General features: G+C 41.0%; 1 protein-coding gene across 1 annotated transcript in view; it reads right to left on the reverse strand.

Annotated features, from left to right (window-relative positions):
* The window catches only part of espn (espin), a 103,434-nt gene extending 81,129 nt beyond the window's left edge, over positions 1 to 22,305 (reverse strand). Inside the window, exons 1-2 of the mRNA XM_045696094.1 lie at positions 21,366 to 22,305; positions 11,833 to 12,026 (exon numbers count right to left, since the gene is read on the reverse strand). Coding sequence (XP_045552050.1) covers positions 11,833 to 12,026; positions 21,366 to 21,659 — 488 coding nt within the window. The 5' untranslated portion in view covers positions 21,660 to 22,305. The remainder of the gene's footprint in view (positions 1 to 11,832; positions 12,027 to 21,365) is intronic.
* Between the last annotated feature and the right edge of the window lie 2,234 nt (positions 22,306 to 24,539).

A 24,539-nucleotide genomic window follows, 5' to 3' on the forward strand; every position in this document is an offset into this window, starting at 1 on the left:
CGACTGCGTGGCCATGCACGCCTCCAACTCAATCATCAAGTTTGCAGACGACACTACAGTGGTAGGCTTGATTACCAACAACGACGAGACGGCCTACTGGGAGGAGGTGAGGGCCCTCAGAGTGTGGCGTCAGGAAAATAACCTTACACTCAATGACAACAAAACAAAGGAGATGATCGTGGACTTCAGAAAAAAGCAGAGGGAGCAGCCCCCTATCTACATTGACGGGACAGTAGTGGAGAGGGTGGAAAGTTTAAGTTCCTCGGCGTACACATCACGGACAAACTGATTGGTCCACCCACACAGACAGCGTGGTGAAGAAGGCGCAGCAGCGCCGGAGGCTGAAGAAATTCGGCTTGTCACCAAAAACACACAAACTTTTACAGATGCACAATCGAGAGCATCCTGTCGGGCTGTATCACCAGCTGCTCCGCCCACAACCATAAGGCTCTCCAGAGGGTAGTGAGGTCTGCACAACGCATCACCGGGTGCAAACTACCTGCCCTCCAGGACACCTACACCACCCGATGTCACAGGAAGGCCAAAAAGATCATCAAGGACAACAACCACCTGAGCCACTGCCTGTTCACCCCGCTATCATCCAGAAGGCGAGGTCAGTACAGGTGCATCATAGCGGGGACCGAGAGACTGAAAAATAGCTTCTATGTCAAGGCCATCAGACTGTTGAACAGCCATCACTAACATTGAGTGGCTGCTGCCAACATCCTGACTCAACTCTAGCCACTTTAATAATGGAAAAATTGATGTAATCAATTTATCACTAGCCACTTTATATAACGCTTACATACCCTACATTACTCATCTCATATGTATATACTGTACTCTATACCATCTACAGCATCTTGCCTATGCCGTTCGGGCATCACTCATTCATATATTTGTATGTACATATTCGTATTTATTCCTTTACACTTGTGTGTATAAGGTAGTTGTTGTGATATTGTTAGGTTATACTACTTGTTAGATATTACTGCATGGTCGGAACTAGAAGCACAAGCATTTCGCTACACTCGCATTAACATCTGCTAACCATGTGTATGTGACAAATAAATTTGATTTGAGCTAACATAGGCTAATGTGATTAGCATGAGGTTGTTAGTAACAAAAAAATTCCCAGGACATTTTAGACAAGAACTTGGTTGCCTCTGCCAGGAGGCTGAAACTTGGGCGCAAGTGGATCTTACAGCAAGACAATAACACCAAGCACACATCAAAATCCACAAAGAAATGTTAATTGGCCATAAAAAAAAATCACAATTTTGCTATGGCCATCTCAGTATCCGGACTTGAACCACATCGAAAACCTCTAGTTTGAATTGAAGAGGGCAGTCCATAAGCGCAGACCAAAGGATATGGAAAAATTCTGTATGGAGTAATGGTCTATATCCATCCCAATGTGTTCACCAATCTCGTTTTTTTGAAGGCTCAGTGCCGTTATCCTCGAAAGGGGAGGGTGCCAGAGTATTGAAGACAGGGGTGGAAATAATTGTGACACCTATCTTTGAGATTTTTTTTATTACTTGTTAAACATCATCTCTTTTTCTGAGTAATTGTAAAAGCATAAAATAATTTTTCCATTTGTTGAGCATACAATATAGCTCAGTATTTTTATTATTTATTTTCTAGTGTTTTTTGCTCATCTTTATCAAGGGTGCCAATAATTTTGGATGGGACTGTATATATTCGTTTTTTGATAAACAACATCAATAACAGTTTACAGACTTGGATGAATCCAGACACAACAATACATTGCTAGACTCAACAAGATATATTCTGAGAAAGCTAAAGATTCTAATCCCCCCCCAAAAAATAGCTTTTAACCTTCAACTTATGCCTCCTTTGACCCTAACAATGACCCTAACAGAGTTGCGCTAAATATCCATCTACTATAATTGGCTAGGCAGAAAATATAGCATGGAAAAGGGACGTGGGAAAAGTGGGAGTGCATTATGCTAATCCAAATCCTACACTCTAAATATACTTCAGACGTTCTAGATGCCCGAGTGCCACGGTGGGTGAACTTTCAGCAGCATCTCGCTCTCTGGGTCTAAAGCAGGGGTAGGCAACCCTGGAGTGCCGCAGGCATGTTTTTCATTTAACCGACCTGGAAGACCAGGTGTGTTGAATTTAGGCAATCATTGAACTGATAAATTAGCTAAATTGGTCAGAGGTGGTGCCTAGTTGGTACAAAATCCTGCAGTACCCGCGGCACTCCAGGAACAGGGTTGCCTACCCCTACTTTAGACCCAGAAAGAGAGAGATGCTGCTGAAAGTTCACCCACCATGACACTTGGGCATCTATAATGTCTCAAAAGTAGATTTTATGGCCCTCAGTCGGCAGCAGTCGCCCCACCCCTTTTGACCCCATGCTGCAATTAAGCCCTGGCAAAGCTCTTAATCTGCGCTAATTGATTGCATAACATGTTCCTTCTCTCTCGCTTTCTCTGAGTCTGTGCAACCATCTCGCTGAGGTTTATTGCCAGTTCGTCGCCTGTTTTTTTTTTTATGTTCCAGCAGCACTATCAGCGGCGACACAGCACGTCATCCTGTTAGCTTTGTGGAGACACAGGATGACAGGGAAGTGCAATTCACAGATTCAGCCCTTTGAGCCCAGGCCCATACATTTGGTGACCATTGTCTAGGAACTTAATCTGCGTCAGTCCTGCATCCCTATCCCCATTTTCTACCACAAAAGACAGACAGACATAGCCTCATGAGCAGCACACTGCTGACAGCTGAGTACTTGGCATGTTGACTGTGGATCACACCTCACATTACACTAGGCTCACACACACCTCACACTAGGCTACCTGTTGGGGGGGCAGGTAGCCTAGTAGTTAGAGCGTTGGACTAGTAACCGAAAGGTTGCTAGATCGAATCCCCGAGCTGACAAGGTAAATATCTGTCGTTCTGCCCCTGAACAAGGCAGTTAACCCACTGTTCCTAGGCTGTCATTGTAAATAAGAATATGTTCTTAACTGACTTGCCTAGTTAAATAAAGATAAAATTGGCTTCACTTCATAGCTGCAGCGGAGTGCCTGACTGAACTGACTTCTTGTCCAGACAAACAGTTGACAGCTAACTAAGTTACCGCAACTAAACGGCCATTTCACAAAACAGTTGTATAACTTTAGTAATCCTTTTTGTGCAAACACAGTACAATATTAGGCTAAACAATGGAACACTTCCCACGGATTGTTGTGCTGTCAGAACTGTGATGTAGATTGACGATTTCACCGTACAGTTTTAGAATGGTCAGCCTAACTGAACTTTGTAAAAATTAAAAACAAAAAGTACAAAAGTACAAACTATTGCACATGAATGGCTTGCCTTGAAGTCAATCATCGAAGGGCTTTAGAGGTGATCTGTGGAATGGATTCTAGGGCCTTTGATGTTTTTTTCTGCACTGTAAATTGAGCAAATGTTTAGCATGTGGGTTTCCAAGGCCTTGAAACCATCCATCTGTAATAACGTACTCCAGACAAATCCAATCCTTACCACATTCTGTGCAGCTAGCTAAGTCGGATTACTACCAACAGGAAAGGGAAACTATAGGGGGCTAAAGCATGATGCTGAATGTAGCTTTTTACATTCCGCTAACTAGTGCTCAATAAAAATAAATGAAGGAACAGTGTCGTATGATAAAGGAGAAATGCTTCCCTTGTGAGGGGTTGCCTCCCTTGTGATTTCTGAGGGCTAAGGTAACAGCTGTCAAACAGGCCAATTACCCTTTGAAATCCATAAGATAACATTCTGTTCTACGTCGTATAATAAACCGTGACATAACAATGCTATCTCCCCAGAGCAAAAGGCCTCGGCTAAACAATGCCAGAGACGACGAGAAAGCGGTCCCCTTCTTCATGCCTGTATTGTTTTCCCTCATTAGCTTATCGCTGGTTCGCTACTGTGTGTCACCATGGCTGCAGCGGTAAATAGCATGAGGGGTGGGGGAAGGGAAGAGGCAGGAGTGAATGGAGCAATGCTATCAGACACAGCCACCTCTCTGGGGCCAATTAAAGATTCAGGAGCTACGCACCTGTCTGGGTTGCACCTAGACAACACTGGAGTCCCTGGTAGGTAGGCCCCAAACTCCAACACCAAGGCCAGAAAACTAGCCTATAGCCCTCAGACTCCACCTCTTCAGCCATTTAGGGGTCATTATTGTCACTCTCACTCTTAGAGATCATACTTTATTTTTTTTTATCAGCTTATAGGTTTATGGCAGAGGTGAGTGATCTGTGCCGCATGTTGAAGTGAACAGAACAGTCCCATTGGACAGCCTTGATTCCCATTGCTTATCTATTGGTTAGGCTACAGGCTCAAATATTACACTGTTCTCTCTATGTTCTGCAAACATGCTCTTCATATACAGTGCATTCGGAAAGTATTCAGACCCCTTGACTTTTTCCACATTTTGTTACGTTACAGCCTTATTCTAAAATGCATTAAATCGTTTTTTCCCCTCATCAATCTACACACAATACCCCATAATGACAAAGCAAAAAGAGGTTTATAGAAATTTCTGCACATGTATTAAATATGAAAACTGCAGTATCACGTTTACATAAGAATTCAGACCCTTAACTCAGTACTTTGTTGAAGCACCTTTGGCAGCAATTACAGCTTTGAGTCTTCTTGGGTATGACGCTATAAGCTTGGCACATCTGTATTTGGGGAGTTTCTCTCATTCTTCTCTGCAGATCCTCTCAAGCTCTGTCAGGTTGGATGGGGAGCATTGCTGCACAGCTATTTTCAGGTCTCTCCAGAGATGTTCGATCGGGTTCACATCCCTGACTAAGGCCCTTCTCCCCCAATTTCTCAGTTTATTGTGGGTGGCCAGCTCTATGAAGAGTCTTGGTGGTTCCAAACTTCTTCCATTTAAGAATGATGGAGGCCACTGTGTTCTTGGGGACCTTCAATGCTGCAGACATTTTTTGCTACTCTTCCCCAGATCTGTGCCTCGACACAATCCTGTCTCGGAGCTCTACAGACAATTCCTTCTATGGCTTGGATTTTGCTCTGACATGCACTGTCAACTGTGGGACCTTATATAGACAGGTGTGTGCCTTTACAAATCATGCCCAATAAATTGAATTGACCACAGCTGGACTCCAATCAAGTTGTAGAAACATCTCAAGGATGATCAATGGAAACCAGATGCACCTGAGCTCAATTTTGAGTCTCATAGCAAAGGGTCTGAATACTTATGTAAATAAGGTGTTTCTGTTTATATATATTTTTTAATAAATTTGCAACAAATTCTAAAAACCTGTTTCTACTTTGTCATTATGGGGTATAGTGTGTAGATTAACAAAATGTTGTTTATGCCAGCTCCTACCCTCTCCTCAACCCTAACCACAATTGAACTGATGTTGACAGACTGCAGTTCCTTGATTGAATATCACACCCTGCATGGGCACTCAGTGTTGTTAATGCCTTGGCATGTGTCCATGACAATCGTAAGGCCATATGGCTCCATGTTCTCTCTGTGGCACGGCTCCTGTAGTGCAACAGTGATTAGCACCGACATTCAATAACATTACACACACACACACACACACACACACACACACCCTCTCTCACAACAAACACCACACACATGTCCACACACACACACACACACAGAAATTAGATTCTACACGACAAAACCAATGCACGATTATCATGACAAATCAAGCGATGAGCAGGGGATGTCCTATATGTGTCAACATTATTATTAATCCAGGACAATCGATCATTTAGCCCCTGAGGACAATTCAGCAAAAAAGGCACCAAATGTCATATTTTGCCATGGTTGAGTGCATTCTTTTTGGAAGTATTTCATCATGTGATTTGAACTGAAGGTGACTAGTTTACTCAACTGTTGCCAAAAAAGCAAGTGTCAGATTCCCTGGCAACATCCGTGATCTCTTGAAAATCCCTTGTTAGCCCGTAGTGTTGACAAAAGACAAATCACTGATTCAAAACATGCATCAGAGGCTGAGTCTCTGTAATGTATTTAATATCACTTTACAGTAGCTTTCATTAATAAGTCATTAAAAATGCTTATAAATGGGTTAGGGTTATTGGCTTATTTGCCTTAATTAATCTTATGCGTTAACCATTTTATTATTATGGAAAACTATGAGTTAAGGCAGATGATTATCTGCATGTAATGCCCCACAAATGCTCAACATGTCCCATAACTGTGAAAACATAGTATTCTGTGGCAGTCCTGTTGACTTAGGAAATATCTAAGGCCCACAGTAGGCTACCAATTAAGAGAAAAATATGGCTGCCATGTCTTAGTGTGCACTTAAAGTATATTCTCACTGCAAGAGATTCTCTAAAGTTTGAGAAAATACACTCGGCTTGACCTTTTACAGTAATCTTGCAAAATTGTCCCATCTCCTGGGCCAACTCTCTGGAGGTCGCGGGCAAGCCTTTTTTGACAGTAACCTCCCTCCGAGCCGTCGAATGTAAACAGAATTGTCTCGTGTAGCCAAATGCTCCTACAGTAAAAATCTTAATAGCGGAGCAATGTTTTTATAAACAGCTGAAATGTCTAGACATTTTACTTATATTTTTTATGTTTTATTTGGCTTTTACCTTCAAATGCAGTAATATCCTGTTTGTGTGGCCTTAACAAAACAGCTGGCAAAAGTGCATCCAGGGATTTTTCTGCCATAGAAACTATTGGGTAAGCCCTTTTTCGGGACACCTAAGTCTAAACTGTAAAAAGTATTTAACATGTCAATATTATATACTCTTTAATTTATTTATTATTATTACTTTTTGGGATGGAAAAATGTTTTCAGTGTAAACTTAAACGACTAGAAAATATAATGGACCTATATATTTTTTATTATATAATCTTTGAGAACTAACAATCACCAAAATAAAAGCTCAAAAGTCAGGGGTATTGCAAATTCCAAAAACAATTCATTTAAACAGTATTGATTTTTGTTTGAGCAAAAGAACAGCATTGGGCATTGCAAAATGCATAGAAGTGCAGGAAATGATTTTTAAAACTGCTAGATGTTCTCTAAGCTCCATGGCAAAATGTGTAGAATTGCAGGAAATTAACTTACATTTTTGCAGTTATCTCGGCTCCATTGAACAATTCTTAGAATTGCAGGAAAATTGGCTCTGAAATTCTAAATTCTGCCCCACCGATAGCGCCCATTGCCCCACCCCCTGCCACTCTCACTGCCACAACCACCTAAGCCCCTTTTTGATCCAGAAAAAAACCTGGTGTCCGAGTGCTAACATTATAGCTCAATGAGTGAGACAACTCCTTAGACTTTGAATTAGCTAATAGCTGATGTCTTCAGGCGCAAGTTGCTTAGCTACATCCCATTTAATGATGCTAACATGAATGATTTGCACTATAGGATAAAACAATGCCTGGTTTGTTTTGGAGGTAATTAGCTTAAATTGTAATATAATCTAGATGACTGGTTTAGCTAGCTAGCAACATTATTCCATTATGTGATGAATAGCCTACATTATTTGTTTAGCTTGCTACCGAGGTCTGTATAATGCATATGATACTGTATGATAATGTTTATGCACTTCTGTATTTGAGAGCTGTAGTAAAAAAATGTATATACTGTAACTAGACTTGGTGGTACCTAGTGATGCACCGATATTACATTTTTGGCCAATACCGATATCCAATATTTTCCTTGCCAAAAAAACTCTGATACCGATAACCAATATTTACAATTTTAGCTGCCTTTTAAGCATTCTAGTAGTTAAATAGTTAACACACAAATGTACGCAGCGGTCTAAGGCACTGCATCTCAGTGCAAGAGGCTTCACTACAGTCCCTGGTTCGAATCCAGGCTGTATCACATCCGGCTGTGATTGGGAGTCCCATAGTGCAGCACACAATTGGCCCAGCGTCATCCGGGTCGTCATTGTAAATAACAATTTGTTCTTAACTGACTTGCCTAGTTAAATAAAGGTTAAACACACACACACACACACACACACACACACCACACTGACCAAAAAGTAATTTTGTTGGTATTTACCTATGTCCCCGTTACCAGTAAAACATAATCGAAACCTATTTCTTTCACTTACTTGCTGTGCTGTTTCGTTGTTCATTTGTTCAGTCGTTTCATTCTCAACCAGGATTTCTATGGAACGCCATTTGGGTCTTTGTGTGTCAAAAGATACACATCAAATAACACTATTTGACGTGTCAAATAACACAACATCTGTTTCAGTAGCTATAGTTAGCTAGCTAACTTTATAGATACAGTGAGGGAAAAAGGTATTTGATCCCCTGCTGATTTTGTACGTTTGCCCACTGACAAAGAAATGATCAGTCTATAATTTTAATGGTAGGTTTATTTGAACAGTGAGCGACAGAATAACAACAAAAAATCCAGAAAAACGCATGTCAAAAATGTTATAAATTGATTTGCATTTGTGGCCCCCCTAAATGTGGAGTATAAAATAATAATTACATAACTAATTTTTGCTATCGTTCTTTTTTCCATCCGTTATTAGACAGTGGCAACGCGGAACATGGTCTTTTGCCTGCTAATGCCTGCAATGCAGTGAAGAAAACGACATGACAACAATAACGTCTAATGTAACTGGCCCCTCTTAACAGTACAACTGGCCCCAGCTTGGCCCCCCCAGTTGAAATGGTCTAGAACCGCCACTGCCCAGAAGTTGCGGTGGAACAAATTATGCTTAATTACCAATGCGGTATTGTAAACACATCATTCATGGCCGGTGTTTACATGTTTACAGACTTTTTTGTACAGCTCTGACAGTGCCACTGTATCTTTTTTGACACGCAAAGAACCAAATGTATGTCGTGAAGCTAATAGCAGTGACACCATTACTGTGTAACTCCGGGAGGGCAACGTCTGGAAAACAGCGCACTTGGTAGTGTGTACTGGTGCTCGACCAGTCGGCAAAAGCTAACATCACCCACGACAGAGAACGGTTGATTGTCAAGGGCAATGAATTCCATTATCTTGGCTTTAATGGATTTCGCCTTTGAGTTGTCTCGCTGAAATTTTGTTACTCTTTCAAATGACTGCTCAATCCACACAGCAGACATTGTGGGCTAGGTTAGGAATGCTGTGTTGCACGTATAGCGCAAAATCTTACGTGGCATCATTATGTCATGTACCTACGCTATATAGGTATGCACGTCAGCTTTGACATCGGTTTTGCACATCGGGGCGTTAAACTAGACATCGGATGATACCGATGTTGCCATTTTTAGCTAATATCGTCGGATTCCGATATGTTCACCGATATATTGTGCATCCCTAGTGGTAAACTAGTCATAATGTTGTTACCTAGCTAGCTGTGTCTGACTCGTTCTGTAATTTGAGTTTGCAAATGGAAAAATAAACAATCTTAAAATGTCTGCACATGCTTGTGAATTGGTGTATCTGTATTTCATGTTGTATTATTGAAGTTTTTAATGGTTAAGATGCTGTTCTTATAGAATTCTTCCAAACTGTCTACTGTGAGATTTACAGTACTAGAGGTGTGCAGGTAGACACACTATTTCATGCCATTTCACGAAGTGGGCAGTGCTATACGTCAAGATGGCAGTGGGATTCTAAGTGCAAGGACTGTCTGATGAATGACCTCACTCATAACTTCTTCACCGACATCATTATGGTGGGTTTATACTTTATAGTTTACAATTGCAATTTCATACTAGTACATCATTTTGCTTTATTTGAACTAACGATAGCTAGCTACCAAGTGGCTGGGCAAGTTTGCGCAAAAGTGAATGATATGTAACGTCAAGTTTTGCTTGCTAGCCAACCAACAACATCAACGCCGCTATCAAGCCAATCTAAAAACTTAACTGAATGAAATATATGAAACTGATCATGACTAAATTGTATCTAATTTCACTGTGATTGGTTAGTAAACATGCAATAATACCTGTATACTGTCAATCAGAGATTAATGATTTGCGTTTGATGAACAAAATCAGATTAACTGAGTCTAGCCTACCCTTTCCCCATCCCTTTTCTGTGACTGATGCTAACCAATACTTCAGGTCAGTATGATCAATGATCATGCCTAAATATATTGATATGCATGACGTGTGTGAATTGTATTCGGTGGCTTTCTATTCGGTGGCTGCATGAAATAGCAAACATAACGTGAATTCAGCGATGACATTACTTCATCTTTGTTACTCCCTGAAGAAACAGTAACAGGTAATGTTGAAAATAGATTCCACCGTCCGGACTTGAGCAAGTGCTCGGCTCGTTTGACGCTGTGTGCACCTGTATACGTGCTGAAAACTACGGCCATCATATAGCACGGCCCAAAATGGCTTGAAAAGATTGTGTACCACGTAGCTTGCAGTTATCAGTGTCTTCAGTAGTGTTGCCGAAGCCACGGTAAGTGTAGCTAATGTCAACACAATTTTTTTTATCTGGTGGTTGACGAGACTGCCGCTGGTAACAAGTCTAGTGAATCTGAACGGGCCCTTATTGTCTAGGTAGTGTTAGTTGTGAGTGTTAAGTTGAGCCTTAGGAAAAAGTTCATAGTAGAGGTGAGAGTTAGGAGCAGGGAAAGTGTTAACACAAGGACAAATATTGGGTTGTGAAGTAATGCTTGGCACAATGGTTAGGGTGATTGAGGTTGGGACTCCTATTTGGGTTAACTTTAAACGTTAGTTACGATCAAATCACAGTAAAATAATAAATAAATAGCACTCAAACATCCCAAAATCCTGTCAGGGTTAGCTACATAAACCCTGTGTGTGGATTAGTGGTGTGAACGTTTAAACGTTAAAACATTTAAATGAAGTTGGGATCCTTTACGTTAAGAAAAATCCCTAATTAAAATCACAGTTCAGTTAACACAAAACAAATTATTTTCCGTGTTACAGCCGATAGGCTATAAAGGCCTGGGGAAGTTGTGTAATTCAAATAAAACCAGAGGAAGAGGTGAACTTTAAGCTACTTGGTGAATTTGCAAGGCATGCAAGACAAGACATTGCGAGATGCAAATTACCAAAACATATGAGCAGGCTTCTGCCTTTTGCCTTCTGCCGCTCACTCCCTCATGCTGGCCTGCCTGCTCTGTGTCTTTGCTAATGATGCAAGCGTGTGTTCAGTCTTCGGTCTGTTGCACCGATGTCATCAGGCAAGTCTTGTGGCTAGCCTACTCTTCGTTTTTGCCTCATATGAAATTACAAATGGCTACCCGTAGCCTGTATTGACTACGCTTTTCAGACATAATGGAATGTGACCCTTTGAAAGCATCCTCCACTACGGCATGTTTGTTTGTCTGTCTGTTAGGGTAGGCTACACTATGTTTTTTTTTAAATGCTGACACGAAAACTTCTCTGGTGATATGAACTGACATTTTTATTGTCTGTAAAGGAATGCCACTTCTGAAGCCAGACTCAAATCCATCACTTTTCAACCAGAACTGTCAATCAAATAATCTCGAGCTGCTGCACGCAGCCTGCTTGACTGCTGCCTGCGTGCAGACCACTCTCTCCTAAGTACTTTAAAGTTTGTTAAATACCGTGACTTACCTAGCCATTTAGTAGAAATAAAACACATCTAGCTACCATACCATGTTGTTAGGGAAAGAATACAGAACATTTTACACCGGAGCAGAATTCTACTGTCTGGAATTCTACTGTCTGGAATTGTATGATTTTTTTCTTATCATTTTAACGGCAAAACTATTTTTTTTTAAATCGGAAGTTTAAACGTTAAGCAAAACTGTCAATTTGTCACAGCCCTAGCGTGGATAGTATATGGATAATGGCTAGTAAGTGGGTTGGCTTAGCGTTAGCATTGGCGCTCTTACTTTGGGCTGTGTCCCAACAGGAGACGGAGGGAGGGCAGGTCTCCCTTGGCAGCAGCATAGTGGACAGGCAGGGCCCCAGTGTCTGTGGACGCCCCGGTGTCCGCTTCCCCGCTCTTCAGCAGCCAATCTGTGATCTCGTGATGGCTGAACCGGGAGGCGAGGTGGAGAACGGTGGCTCCAGAACTATCCCGGTCCTGCGAAAGAGGAAAGACACAGGAAATATCAAAGTCAGGTTTCAAGACTTAATGCTGATTCATTTAAATGGTAACATCCTGCGTGGTCTTGAATCACAAAGATGACATTGATCATCAGTATGCTCTGCATTCAAGATATCTTTAAGGAGTAGACACAAGTGATTGAAAAATGAATATGAAACTATCGTTGAAGAGATATACACTGAGTGTACCTGCTCTTTCCATGACCGACTGACCAGGTGAATCCAGGTTAAAACTATGATCCCTTATTGTCACTTGTTAAATCCACTTCAAATCAGTGTAGATAAAGGGGAGGAGACTGGTTAAAGAAGGATTTTTAAGCCTTGAGACAATTGAGACGTGGATTATGTATGTGTGCCATTCAGAGGGTGATTTAAGTGCCTTTGAATGGTATGGTTGTAGGTGCCAGGCACACCGGTTTGAGTGTCAAGAACTGCAACGTTGCTGGGTTTTTCACACTCAACAGTTTTCCGTGTGTATCAAGAATGATCCGACACAAAAAGGACATCCAGCCAACTTGACACAACTGTGGGAAGCATTGGAGTCAATATGGGCCAGCATCCCTGTGGAACGCTTCTGACACCTTGTAGAGTCCATGCCCTGACGAATTAAGGCTGTTCTGAGGGCAAAAGGGGGTGCAACTCAATATTAGGAAGGTGTCCCTATTGTTTTGTACACTCAGTGTAGGGTAACCCTGATGAATACTTTAATAGACGTTAATCTATTATCTGATTCGGGTATCAAGTGTTTGCACCAGAAACCACTTTCACAAAACAAGCGGTGTGTGTCAAGGATGCTCTGAAGCGATGTCAGTGACCCATTGACATCGTGTGGAAACCAACAAGGAGCCCCCACTGTGTCAATCCTCATCTAGATTACATTACTAATGGGAAGAGAGAGCATATACAAATGTCAGCCAATCACTTACACTCTGTTGTGGTTGTATGGTCAGCCAGCCACTCAAGCCTAGCAGTGAATGGTGAACGTAGACTGAGTGTACAAAACATTAGGAACACCTTCCTAATATTGAGTTGCACCCCCTTTTGCTTCTCCTCCCCTGCATCCACACTGATTGAAGTGGATTTAATAAAAACAAATATTTTACCTTTATTTAACTAGGCAAGTCAGTTAAGAACAAATTATTATTTACGATGACGGCCTACCACGGCCAAACCTAGCCCGGACAACGCTGGGCCAATTGTGCGCCGCCCTATGGGATTCCCAATCACGGCCGGTTGTGATACAGCTTGGAATCGAACCAGGGTCTGTAGTGACGCCTCTAGCACTGAGATGCAGTGCCTTAGACCGCTGCACCCCTCGGGAACTCATTTAACAAGTGACATCAATAAGGGATCATAGCTTTCACCTGATCAGTCATGGAAAGAACAGGTGTACCTAATGCTTTGTACACTCAGTGTATGTGGCGGTAATGAAGGGAGCACTTATTAGTCTACTCCTTTTTATAGCACTAATTTATTGAACAGAAAAATACTGAAAGGACAAAGTAGTAGTACTAGTAGTAGTAGTAGACATTCCATTGGTTTGGGGGGAGTAACCGCTCATTTAACCCCATAATATGTTGTTGGACGGTCTGTCATGAGGGTTTAGCTGAGCTTATTCAAGAGGTGATTTGCATAGCATTAGTAAGACTGATGGCATAAAGGTCATTTCCATGTAAAAGGACCCATGAGCACCAACATGTGAAGTTTGTAGGAGCATGTCAAATGAAAGCTAAGAGTATTTCGATTTTTTTATTAATTAAGGCATATATATATTTTTTTTTTTACCATTTAACATCCTACAAATTAGGAATAAGCAAAGGCTTTCTGGTCTAACAGATGGAAAAGGAATCTTAGAAAACATCTAGCAGAAAAAGTCTTAAAAGGTATTAGAAATACATCAAAACACAGTAATGTTGAAGTAGAGACCCCTGCCAACTAATATCAACACTTCTATTTAGTTTGAGAAATGTTACTGCCTTCTGTAAGTTTAAGAAACATTGCCTTGTGACTTAATTCCGTTAGCAAAAACCCACATAACTTTAAAATATTTTCACATTTCTCTCTCATGAAGGAGGATAATGAAAGTTCACAGAAGTAACAAGTAAAGGTAGACCAATCAATTAGTTAGTGTTTTTACTGATGTCGATGTTAACGGAATATCGCTTTTTAATCACTTAATCATTAATAAACAAAATTGACATCAGTAAAAACACTAACTAATTGATTGGTCTACCTTTACTTGTTACTTCTGTGAACTTTCATTATCCTCCCTCATGAGAGAGAAATGTGAAAATATTTTAAAGTTATGTGGGTTTTTGCTAACGGAATTAAGTCACAAGGCAATGTTTCTTAAACTTACAGAAGGCAGTAACATTTCTCAAACTAAATAGAAGTGTTGATATTAGTTCAATCCAATTTCCCGAAAAAATCTGTCATGGAATTTCTGCAATTGAATATGCTACAATGGGAAATTATAGCAGTCACAAACCACAGTTGGGTTCACACGTTTGGACAACACAGAGTAGAGTAGAGTACAGTAAAGAAAACTAGAGTACAGCATAGTACAGTACAGCAGAGTACAGTACAGCAAAGGAAAGTAGAGTTCAGTATAGTAGAGCACAGTACAGCACACTATAGTTTAGTACACTAATGTACTATACTAAACTCTACTCTACTGAGCTGTACTTTGCTGTCCAAACTTGTGAAACATAGACATCTATGATTGGTTCAGATTTGGTCTGGCCTGGACCAACCAAATTTGGTCTTGGTTGGAGAGCAGAGCTCATTAAAATAATAGCCAGTGTGAAGAATAATACCCAAATATGCAAAGGAGGATATTGCCTATTTATACCTTTGTGTACCTATTGAGGATACATCACCATGAAGAGAATGGTACGCATAATTATGGATATTAATTTCTGTGTAGTACAGATCAGGGACCCATGATGAAATTCCGTTACTGGCTATAAATCCACTTCACTTAGTGTAGTTCAATAACCCAAAAATATTTTTTCAAAGTCAATGTGTCATGTCATAGCTGACACCCCATTCTTTCTGCAGACATTGTTGAATCTTCATTCGGAGCAAATGCCAGTGCCCAGTATGTGTTGTAATAAAAAGGTGTCACATGTTTTAAATCACTGCATGCCAACTATGAAGCCCCCCCACCTCTCTCTCTCTCTCCCCCTCCCTCAGCCTCTCTCCCAGCCTCTCTCTCTTTCCTCTCTCTCTTGCCTCTCTCTCTTCCCCTCTCTCCCAGCCTCTGTCTCTTTCCCTCTCACTCAGCCTCTCTCTTTCCCTCTCTCTCCCCCACTCCCAGCCCCTCTCTCCCCCACTCCCAGTTTGTCGCGTTCTCCCAGCCGCTCGTGCTCTCCCAGCCTCTTTCTCTCGTTCTCTCTCAGGCTCTTTCTCTCGTGCTCTCCCAGCCTTTTCTCTCTCTCTCTCAGGCTCTTTCTCTCGTGCTCTCCCAGCCTCATTCTCTCGTGCTCTCCCAGCCTCTTTCTCTCGTGCTCTCTCAGCTTCTTTCTCTCGTGCTCTCTCAGCCTCTTTCTCTCATTCTCTCTCAGCCTCTTTCTCTCGTGCTCTCTCAGCCTCTTTCTCTCGTTCTCTCTCAGCCTCTTTCTCTCGTGCCCTCTCAGCCTCTTTCTCTCGTGCTCTCCCAGCCTCTTTCTCTTGTGCTCTCCCAGCCCCTCTCTTAGCCCCTGTCTCTCTCAGCCTCTATCTCTCTCAGCTCCTCTCTATCTCACACTGTTCAAAACCAAAGCACAAAAAAAGAACTCAGCACCAGCTTTCTTTCCCTGACCAGCAGGCACTCCCCTTCCTTTGAAGACTTTCCTTCCAACTCCTGACTCTCACTCCATCCCCCCAAGGGTGTTTTGCATCTGCACAGTTCTTCCAGTGCATGTTTCTGTAAAATGTTCAGTGAAAATTGTTAAAAGTAGTATTTGTGCATTGAGTTGTGTGGTGTGTTAAACTTTGAAATCAATGGTTTTTGTTTGGCATATATGTAAAGTGAAAAATCGGCGTCTCCGCATTACCATGGAATTGCCCTATAACAAGTCAGTCATCCCTCTTTTCCATGTACCCTCTCTCTAAAGCCTGGGACATGTATGGGAGAACAGCCAGAGGAAAGAGAGAGAGAGACGCTCCATCTTTCCTTTCAGACCTTTTGAAACGTTTATGCAAATTCACTACTGGGTAAATCCATTTGAATTCAATCACTTTTTGACAGGACTCCTTTTGATTTGAGCGAAACCTTCCATACATATTTGCCTATTTCAGAAGTACTTAGAAAGTGACTTTTTGGAACTGAATGCCAAAACATACAAAGATGCTCAAAGTTGACCCACTTTATATACCCCACCATACCATGAGACATCCATGTCTTCATCACTGGAAAAGAGAAAACGGTTGAGATTGATATCATTTAAAAGCTTACAAACAGGGTTGTCAAACTATTTTATCATTTCTGGTGATTTTTCTTTTTGTTTTACCTTTAATGTCAAGTATCGAAAAACGTGTAAACGTCAGTTTTTTTCTCCATATTAGCATACGTTGTAGCTTAGACCCTATTATACATCATCTAAGGTTTTTGTGTTGTGACGCTATCGGGTAGAGACAGCTCTTGAATAAAGGGTGGGTGTCACGTTTTGGCTGATAAATGTACTAAAATGGGAATACAATTGAAATGGTTGGAGGTCCACACATCAGAGAATGTTGACTAGAATGGGGATATCCATTGTTTTAAAGTATACTGTAAATCCTTCATAGGAAACCTATTGAAATCATAGAAAGATAGATCAACTCAGCAAAAAAAGAAACGTCCTCTCACTGTCAACTGGGTTTATTTTCAGCAAACTTAACATGTGTAAATATTTATATGAACATAACAAGATTCCACAACTGAGACATAAACTGAACAAGTTCCACAGACATGTGACTAGCAGAAATTGAATAATGTGTCCCTGAACAAAGGGGGGGTCAAAATCAAAAGTAACAGTCAGTATCTGGTGTGGCCACCAGCTGCATTAAGTACTGCAGTGCATCTCCTCCTCATGGACTGCACCAGAAATGCCAGTTCTTGCTGTGAGATGTTACCCCACTCTTCCACCAAGGCACCTGTAAGTTCCCGGACATTTCTGGGGGGAATGGCCCTAGCCCTCACCCTCCGATCCAACAGGTCCCAGATGTGCTCAATGGGATTGAGATCCGGGCTCTGCGCTGGCCATGGCAGAACACTGACATTCCTGTCTTGCAGGAAATCACACACTGAACGAGCAGTATGCCTGGTGGCATTGTCATACTGGAGGGTCATGTCAGGATGAGCCTGCAGGAAGGGTACCACATGAGGGAGGAGGATGTCTTCCCTGTAATGCACAGCGTTGAGATTGCCTGCAATGACAACAAGCTCAGTGCGATGATGCTGTCAAACACAGACCCTCCACCTCCAAATCGATCCCGCTCCAGAGTACTGGCCTCGGTGTAACGCTCATTCCTTTGACGATGAACACGAATCCGACCATCACCCATGGTGAGACAACACCACGACTCGTCAGTGAAGAGCACTTTTTGCCAGTCCTGTCTGGTCCAGCGACGGTGGGTTTGTGCCCATAGGTGACGTTGTTGCCGGTGATGTCTGGTGAGGAATTACCTTACAACAGGCCTACAAGCCCTCAGTCCAGCCTCTCTCAGCCTATTGCAGACAGTCTGAGCACTGATGGAGGGATTGTGCGTTCCTGGTGTAACTCGGGCAGTTGTTGTTGCCATCCTGTACCTGTCCTGCAGGTGTGATGTTCAGATGTAGTTTTGCAGGTGTTGTCCGTCCTGTCTCCCTGTAGTGCTGTCTTAGGCGTTTCACAGTACGGACATTGCAATTTATTGCCCTGGCCACATCTGCAGTCCTCATGCCTCCTTGCAGCATGCCTAAGACACGTTCACGCAGATGAGCAGGGACCCTGGGCATCTTTCCTTTGGTGTTTTTCAGTCAGTAGACAGGCCTCTTTAGTGTCCTAAGTTTTCATAACTGTGACCTTAATTGCCTACCGTCTGTAAGCTGTTAGTGTGTTAACGACCGTTCCACAGGTGCATGTTCATTAATTGTTTATGGTTCATTGAACAAGCATGGGAAACAGTGTTTAAACACTTTACAATAAAGATCTGTGAAGTTATTTGGTTTTTACGAATTATCTTTGAAAGACAGGGTCCTGAAAAAGGGACATTTCTTTTTTTGCTGAGTTTATTAGAATAGACATGATTTAAGTTGACATTCGACGTGAGTTTATCAGCGGTCATCTTTGTGGTAGTATTTAGAAGTTTCAATTTCAATTGAATTTACATTTCAATCGTGTACCAACAAATTGCAGGGTTCTGAAGGGATAGGTCCATTCTATGAATTCGATTTCTACGATTGAAATGACACCCACCCTATAGTCAAGAGAATGTTGTCTCAAGCCATGGAATGCACGACACAAAAACCTCAGCTGATGCTTAATAAGGTCTAAGCTACAACATATGCTTATGAAAAAAAAATCTGAGTTTTCCCGTTAAAGGTTTCAAAAGGACAATTTTTATTTCAAAAAAATTCCAAGTAATAAAATTGTTTGACAACACTGTTTGTAAGCTTTTAAATTATATCAAACTCAACCATTTATCTTTTCTAATGATGAAGAAATGGATGTCTCCTGGTATGGTGGGGTATGCAAAATGGGTCAACTTAGAGCACCTTTTATCTACCGATCGATTCCTCATTGTTACGACCGCATTTTTGCTGAATCGGTCAGTGAACAAAGCAGTGTGAATGCCAGTGTCTTTCGGTCCCAGCCCAGACTAAGTGATTGGAACATGGCGAATAGAGTTATCGAAAGATAAGTCATTAACCTAATTAATTGTGCGGACAATGTCATCGGGGCGTACCGCTTTCCAAACTTGTAATCCCATTTGAATGTGCTCTATATAGGGTTTCATCACATGTACAGATTTAACACTCTTCAAGTACACAAATGAAATAACACAGCTACCAGATGCTTCTAGACTGAGCCAAAACAAACTATTTCACTGGTTACATTTCAAAACAAGAAGCAGTGGAGGGGAGGATGGCTCATAATAATGGCTGGAACGGAGCCTACGGAATGGCGTCAAATAAATGGAAACCATGTGTTTGATGTATTTGATACAATTCCACTAATAACACTCCAGCAATTACCACGAGCCCATCCTCCCCAATTAAGGTGCCACCAACCTCCTGTGATTAGGTACTTTATATAGTTTACTTTCAGACATGTGTTTAGGTGATATTGGACTAATGGTGTACTCAATACCATTCAGTTATTCATAAGTCAAATGTCTTGTCCTCAAATATTTCAATGAATCCTGAAGTTTGATCCACAGTGTGGGTGTGTGACAGTATAGTATGTGTTGTAAATTAATATTCAGGGACGTATGATTAGTATCGAATTATCAATATTGGTGCACACCACTACTCTACTGCTAATAGATATAATGATTAGAGCTGAATACATCCTTGTGACTCTTTGACCGAGAAGGATTTTGTCAAATCTTGTAACCAATGTCTCTACTGACTCAAGTGTGAAATGACCAATATGTATTATTGGGTTCAAATGCTGTTTTATGTGGACAAGTCAGACTTCTTGTTATTAACATAGAGGGTGGAAACGCTGTTTTATGTGGACAAGTCAGACTTCTTGTTATTAACATAGAGGGTGGAAACGCTGTTTTATGTGGACAAGTCAGACTTCTTGTTATTAATATAGAGGGTGGAAAGTGAATGTCTTTTACACCCTATAAAAATCAGTTTTACACAATAATATTACATTCATTCTTTTTTCATTTATATTTCCCAGAATGCTGAAGTGAGGCCAAACATTTATGTAACCTGAGCCATTGGGTAAACAGAGTTAAGTTTGTGTATGGAAATCAATGCGCTTTTACCAAAATGACTTTTTCCCCACATTTTGTCAAATGGTCCAGTCCCTACACAGTCAGCATGAGGACCTGGGGTCTAGGTGAATTTGTTTCTCAAGCTGTTGTAAAAATCATATCAAATTAGTCCAGCATAGCTGACATTGTTGTATAGAACTTAGTACACTGGACTGACTGCCTGCTGTGGTGAGTAATGATACACTTCCCTTAGAAAGGGTATTGATGATAATTACAGAGTAATAACTAATAACAGTCTCAGGTATTCTGAATGGCAACAGGTGTGCCTTTAGCCCTTTTTTCAGTAGCACAAGTATCCTGGCCATGTTTGTTCATTGAGACAAAAACCTGCACAAGCCTAAAGAAAAGTGGTGCAGTCACTGATGTACAGTATATAAACCCTGGATTTCTGATGCTATGTATTGACCATTGAGAGGCTTTGAAGCCACTGGTCGGTCATATTGGTACACCCCAGTAGGAGCAGTCCTCCATAGGAATTAATGGAATTCTACAGTATTTTAAATAAATGTTTCAAGGACAAAACTGCATGTATATAATTATTTTATTAGTATTCTCTAAAAATGATACTTTAATGAAAATGTTTAATATTTTTTATGTTTTATTTGTATGTTTAGCTTGCATAATATAATGTAAAAGTATGCATTAAGTTGTCTGCAATAGAATAATTGCGGCAAAAACGAATGTAGATATTAATAAAATGCAAAATATTTTTTACAATGGTGTGGGAGTGCCAAGATGATGCAAGATGGATTCAACACAGCGCCCCCTATCAGTCATCTAGTGTAGGCCTGTACATACATCATTGAGGGGTACTAGAGACAAGGGTTATCCTCTTAGGCAGATGGCTTCAACACAGCGCCCCCTATCAGTCATCCAGTGTAGGCCTATACATACATCATTGGGGGTACTAGAGACAAGGGTTATCCTCTTAGGCCTACAATAAAGGTCAATGAACTGTCTGAGTGACTAATTGTGTTATGCTGAAGTGGTGTGAAGAAGTGATGAATGTAATTTCCAGGCTGTAAATGTGGCGAAATGCTCCATTTGACAGTCAAGCAAATACTGACCTAAGAGGCTCGGGCCTAGTCCAAGATGACTACTCTTGGGAAACAATAGACCTAATTTGTGTTTTTCAGGTCTAGGCTACAGGACTAATGGATTGGAAATGCAAGTAACTGCAGGCCTCGACCTTGCTGCTCTAGAAGTTGTCCTATAGACCTCTGAGCTCTGACTGGTCTTAAAATGATAACAAGAGGTCTATGTGATGAATGATGTTGGCTGTATTATGGAACTATTAGCCTTTTTAAAAAGCAATGTAGGCCTACTGTAGGCTATGTAGCAAGAAAATAACGCCACTCACCGCAGTACGACATCCACCTTGAGTTAATAGCCACTGTAAGCAGGCCAGGTTACCAGTGGCAGCAGCGTCGTGTGCGGGGCTGGCGCCATTATTCGCCAAACTGTTGCCCGGTAAACCCGCTTCTTCCACGAGGAAACGTAGGCAAGTCAGTTTTCCAGCACGGGCGGCATGGTGGACAGGTGAGGCTCCGAGAAGGTCCTTTACGTCGCTGTTCAGTACTTTCTCCGCTAATTGCACTTTCAGAGTTTGTACATCCCCCTGCCTTGCGGCAAGCAGTGTCCTCTCCACCACCATAACTGCGTCTAGACAACTCCTCCGTATTTATAAACGCAGCATCTAGATGAGGTTTAACCTCTATTTAACTCTTGAACAATTTTCTTCGTAGATACCAATATAATTTCAGTCCTGTGATCATTACAGTAAGATAACAAATGTGTGTCCACTATTTAGAAGCATATCTCGTTGAATTGACAGAGATCTGCATACATCATCCAAGTGAGAGAAAAAAATACTTTCTTTGGACAGGTGTCTTTCAATGAGCATGTATTTGTTCATTTTACTTATCAAAAACAAATGTTGTTTTACATAATATCAACAGAATTGTCAAATTACGAGTCATTTTAGTAATTGAGTTAATAAAGTTAACATAATTCATGCATACTGGTAACCTATAATTGCGCACAACGATAAAGTTGACCTGATGGCTGACTAGCTTGTTCTCCTCTGCCTCAACACGCATAGCTCAAACACCTGTTGCAGAGATATTCTTTGGTCTTCATATCGACTTCTTTCTTCATCATTTCTCTGTTATGATAACGTTATCGGAGTTGTAGGACATTAAGAATATAATTCCGGGCGGCTGTCTTGGATCCCGTATCCACAATTACCGCAAATCGCGACATGGGATTTACCACTTGATAAATAATCCATAGGGGGGAGGATCACTCCAGTAGTATGTTCGTTGCTTGAAATCGTCTCAGTAGTTAAAGGGACAGTAGCCTACGTCAGTGGTGGCCAACCCTCCCTGAGAGCTATGCTGATGATGGTGCAGGCTTTTGCTACTAATGGGATATTCATCAGCACCTTGATGAGCAGAATCAGGTGTGTTAGAGAAGGTTTGGAGCAAAAACTTGCAGCTGATCTCCAGGAGGAGAGCTGACCATACCAACATTTCAAATACTTGAGGTAGCCGAATTTGTTTATATAGTTTCAACTAAAATGCAACTATTTTCTTTGATATTCAAATTCAGGTCTCGGGAAAACCAAATTATATTTGAAAGTATTTTGAACACCTCTCAGAAAACCAAATAGTATTTGAAGCTATTTGAATTTAGTTATTTAAAAACAAACAAATATTTATTTGATGGCTGCCAAATATTTGATGAAGAACCAACAACTACAAAAGTTAGTTGAATTAGTCTAAATATATGTTCATAAGGACATGGTTTGGAGGGCTCTTAGAAATAATTATTTGTATGTCCTATAGCCTAATTAAATACACGAGGGTAATGGAATCACCTCAACCTTAGAGTAGACCACTTTTACAGCTTCAACATGACAAAAAAATATATATTCATAAGTGAGACATAAGGTAATATAGGAGCACTTGACATGAAGTTCTTATATATGTGTAGTAACTTTGCGAGTATTACAATAGCAACATTGTTGTTACATAGTACTTTGGAAATTGCTTTATAATTGCATAATGATTTAGTCATTACGGGTGCGTTGGTAAATTCGCTCTGGCTATCTACTCCATTTTCAGAGCACTCGTCTGAGTGTGCCAGAGCGCAGAATAACTGAGGAATTTACGAACGCTCAACACCCGTTGAATACTGGCCGGTGTCAGTAAACGTTGGCAAAACAGCGTAATTAAATTATTGCCAGCTGCAGTTATTGTCGCCAACGCTCTAGATAACATGAAAACCAGGGGCGGAAATCCCGGGGGGGACGGGGGGGGACACGACCCCCCCATCCTGGGAAAAATATGATTTGTCCCCCCCCAATATATCACTGAAACATAACTATGTAATTTAAATAATATTAATAATACGCAATGAAAGCAATTGTGCTGATTATAGACACTTAATAGCTCGTTTTTAAGTTTCAAAAGATTGCGACCCCCCCACCCTTTGCCTCCCAATGGTTTGATCCACTGCCAGTTCCTTAGCTTGCTAGGTAACAGAGAGGTCGTATCTACTGTCTGAAAGGCACTCAATGCACGTAACTGACGTGAGGTTAATCCAGTCAATCGCGCACACACACTAGCTGAATATGCAGAGCTAGCGCGCAAATATTAACTCTTAAGCTAGCTAGTACCTATTCCATTTATGTGGCGTCGTCAAAGATGGAATCTTTGCTATCGTCAATTTATTCCAAGATCAGCATGCAGATGATGTAAGTTAGTGCTTCAAAGTCCCTGTGATAAGGTTAGCGATAAACTGAAATCCAAACTGAACAGAACTACACTCTCTTCTACCATTGTCTTAAATATATTTAATGGTCTCGTTGCAAAAGCTAAATTGTCGCAAGGGAACTTTTATTTATTTATTTTATTTCACCTTTATTTAACCCGGGTAGCAAAGATTATAGCAAACACCACTGAAACTGAATTGGTGCTCGCTAGCTTTGCAAATTCAGCTATTGTTGGAAGCCAGCCAATATGAAACAAACTATTAAAATTACAAAAGGTTGCAGCATATGTTGTGTAAATGGTGAACTCATACAGCTGTCAACTCTTGTCATTTTAATCCGTTTCACATTTGCTAGCTACCTTTTAGATCGAAGCCCAAATAGAATGATTGAAGATGATAGAAGCCCATCTCCTACTGTAAATAACCTACGCACTGTGTGTAGCCAGCCAGGTAGAAAAATGGCAGAAAAATAAAAGACGGACATCAGAGTATTTTTCAATACACCAAAACGCATAGTAAGAACCCTAGTAGCCTAATATCTCAAAGACTAGTTGATAAAATTTTCATAAGAAAGAAATGAAATTCTAATGGAAATGTTTCACAATGATGTCATTAGGCAGAGCAGGCAACAGATGGCACACAGACAGCAGAGTTGGGGACAGATATGCAGGGACAGACTGACAGAGACAGGGAGTCTCAGGTAAGTTTGTTGAGTCTTTGTTTAGCAACATTATGAAAGGTTCTCCATTTTTTTGACTTG

This window comes from Salmo salar, chromosome ssa15 (genome assembly GCF_905237065.1).
Source record: "Salmo salar chromosome ssa15, Ssal_v3.1, whole genome shotgun sequence".
Taxonomy (NCBI): Eukaryota; Metazoa; Chordata; class Actinopteri; order Salmoniformes; family Salmonidae; genus Salmo; species Salmo salar.